Raw genomic sequence first — 1,824 nt, forward strand, 5'->3', positions numbered from 1 at the left:
ATAATTCAGCGTTGTTCGCTAGTTTTGCTTCTGAGTTTGTAAAATTAGTTTGCTAACTGTGTTTTTAGTTGTCAATTTAGTTGTCACTAACTTAACACATTTATGATCAAAATTATGGTTTCCTCACAAGACTAGTTGTATTATTTATAAGAAACACTAGTTGTATTATACTTGTAAGTGCATCTTTTAACTACAATTCTTTTTGTTCTTTACATAGTTATGGATCGTAGTTGGATGCAAAAAAATCGCCTATCCGAGGAGTATAAGAAAGGAGTGTTAGAGTTTTTGAAATTTGCTGAAACTAATCTTCCTGAAAGTAATGGAAGATTTCACTGTCCTTGTGCTAAGTGTGTAAATATTGCACCTTTAGAGGCTCACATCGTATGGGAACACTTAGGAGTTAACGGGATTTGTCAAAATTATACAAAGTGGATATGGCATGGTGAATTGTCTGACGCGCCAAAGGCCTCTCCTAAAGAAGAGTTTGATGTAGAGATGGGTGATCGTCTAGAAGATATGATCCGTGATATTGGACAAGACTCTTTTCAACGGGCAAATATACATGATACTCTTTGCAATGACAGTAAAATCCCTTTGTATCCAAATTGCAAAAACTTCACACGACTGTCGGCTGTGCTAAGATTGTTCAATTTGAAGGCGATTAATAGTTGGACAGATAAAAGCTTCACACAATTGTTAGAGTTGTTGAAGGAAATGTTACCGGAAGAAAACATGTTGCCGAACCGGGCCTATGAGGCAAAAAAGATATTATGTCCAATAGGTACAGAATATAAGAAAATACACGCATGCCCTAATGACTGCATATTGTATTGGAAAGATAATGAAGAGAAAGAAAAATGTCCCAAGTGCATGACATCACGCTATAAGAAGAAGAGTGATGATGAAGGTTGTGATGTGACCACAAAGGGTCCTCCAGCAAAGGTGTTATGGTACCTTCCAATTATTCCAAGGTTTAAGCGATTGTTTGGTAATTTAAATGATGCGAAGAATATTAGATGGCATGCAGAAGAAAGGAAGTGTGATGGAAAAATTCGGCATCCAGCCGACTCTTTGCAATGGAAGAAGGTTGATACTTTATTTCCAGACTTTGGCATTGAACCAAGAAACCTTAGGCTTGGACTTTCTACTGATGGAATGAATCCATATGGTAGTTTAAGTAGTAACCATAGTTCATGGCCCGTTCTCTTGATTATCTATAATTTATCTCCTTGGTTGTGCATGAAGAGGAAACATGTTATGTTATCTATGATGATTTCTGGACCAAAACAACCAGGAAATGACATAGATGTTTATCTAAGCCCGTTGATTGATGACTTAAGAAAGTTGTGGGATGAAGGAATTGGTGTATTTGATAGTTTTTCAAATGAAACTTTCAAATTGCGGGCTATGTTATTTTGCACCATCAATGACTTTCCAGCTTATGGTAACTTGTCTGGTTATAAAGTTAAGGGGCATAAAGCATGCCCTATATGTGAAAAAGATACATGCTACCATCAATTAGAGAAAGGAAAAAAGACTGTTTACCTTGGACACCGAAGATTTCTTAATCATAATCACCCATATCGAAGATTGAAAAAGGCTTTTAATGGATATCAGGAGTATAAAGTTGCCCCAAAGGCCTTAACTGGAGAAGAAGTCTATCATCGGGTGAGGAACATAAGTGTTAGTTTTGGAAAAAAACAAAAAAAGATTACAAGTAATAATATATGGAAGAAGAGTTCAGTGTTCTTTGACCTTCCATATTGGTCCAGTCTTGATGTAAGACATTGTATTGATGTAATGCATGTGGAAAAAAATGTGTGA

General features: G+C 36.1%; 1 protein-coding gene across 1 annotated transcript; it reads left to right on the forward strand.

Annotated features, from left to right (window-relative positions):
* The first annotated feature begins 219 nt into the window (after positions 1-219).
* On the forward strand, positions 220-1,824 carry LOC127078412 (uncharacterized). Its single transcript, XM_051018872.1, has one exon. The coding sequence runs from the start codon at positions 220-222 to the stop codon at positions 1,822-1,824; it is 1,605 nt and encodes a 534-aa protein (XP_050874829.1).

The sequence above is a fragment of the Lathyrus oleraceus genome, chromosome 5, assembly GCF_024323335.1.
Source record: "Lathyrus oleraceus cultivar Zhongwan6 chromosome 5, CAAS_Psat_ZW6_1.0, whole genome shotgun sequence".
NCBI lineage: Eukaryota > Viridiplantae > Streptophyta > Magnoliopsida > Fabales > Fabaceae > Lathyrus > Lathyrus oleraceus.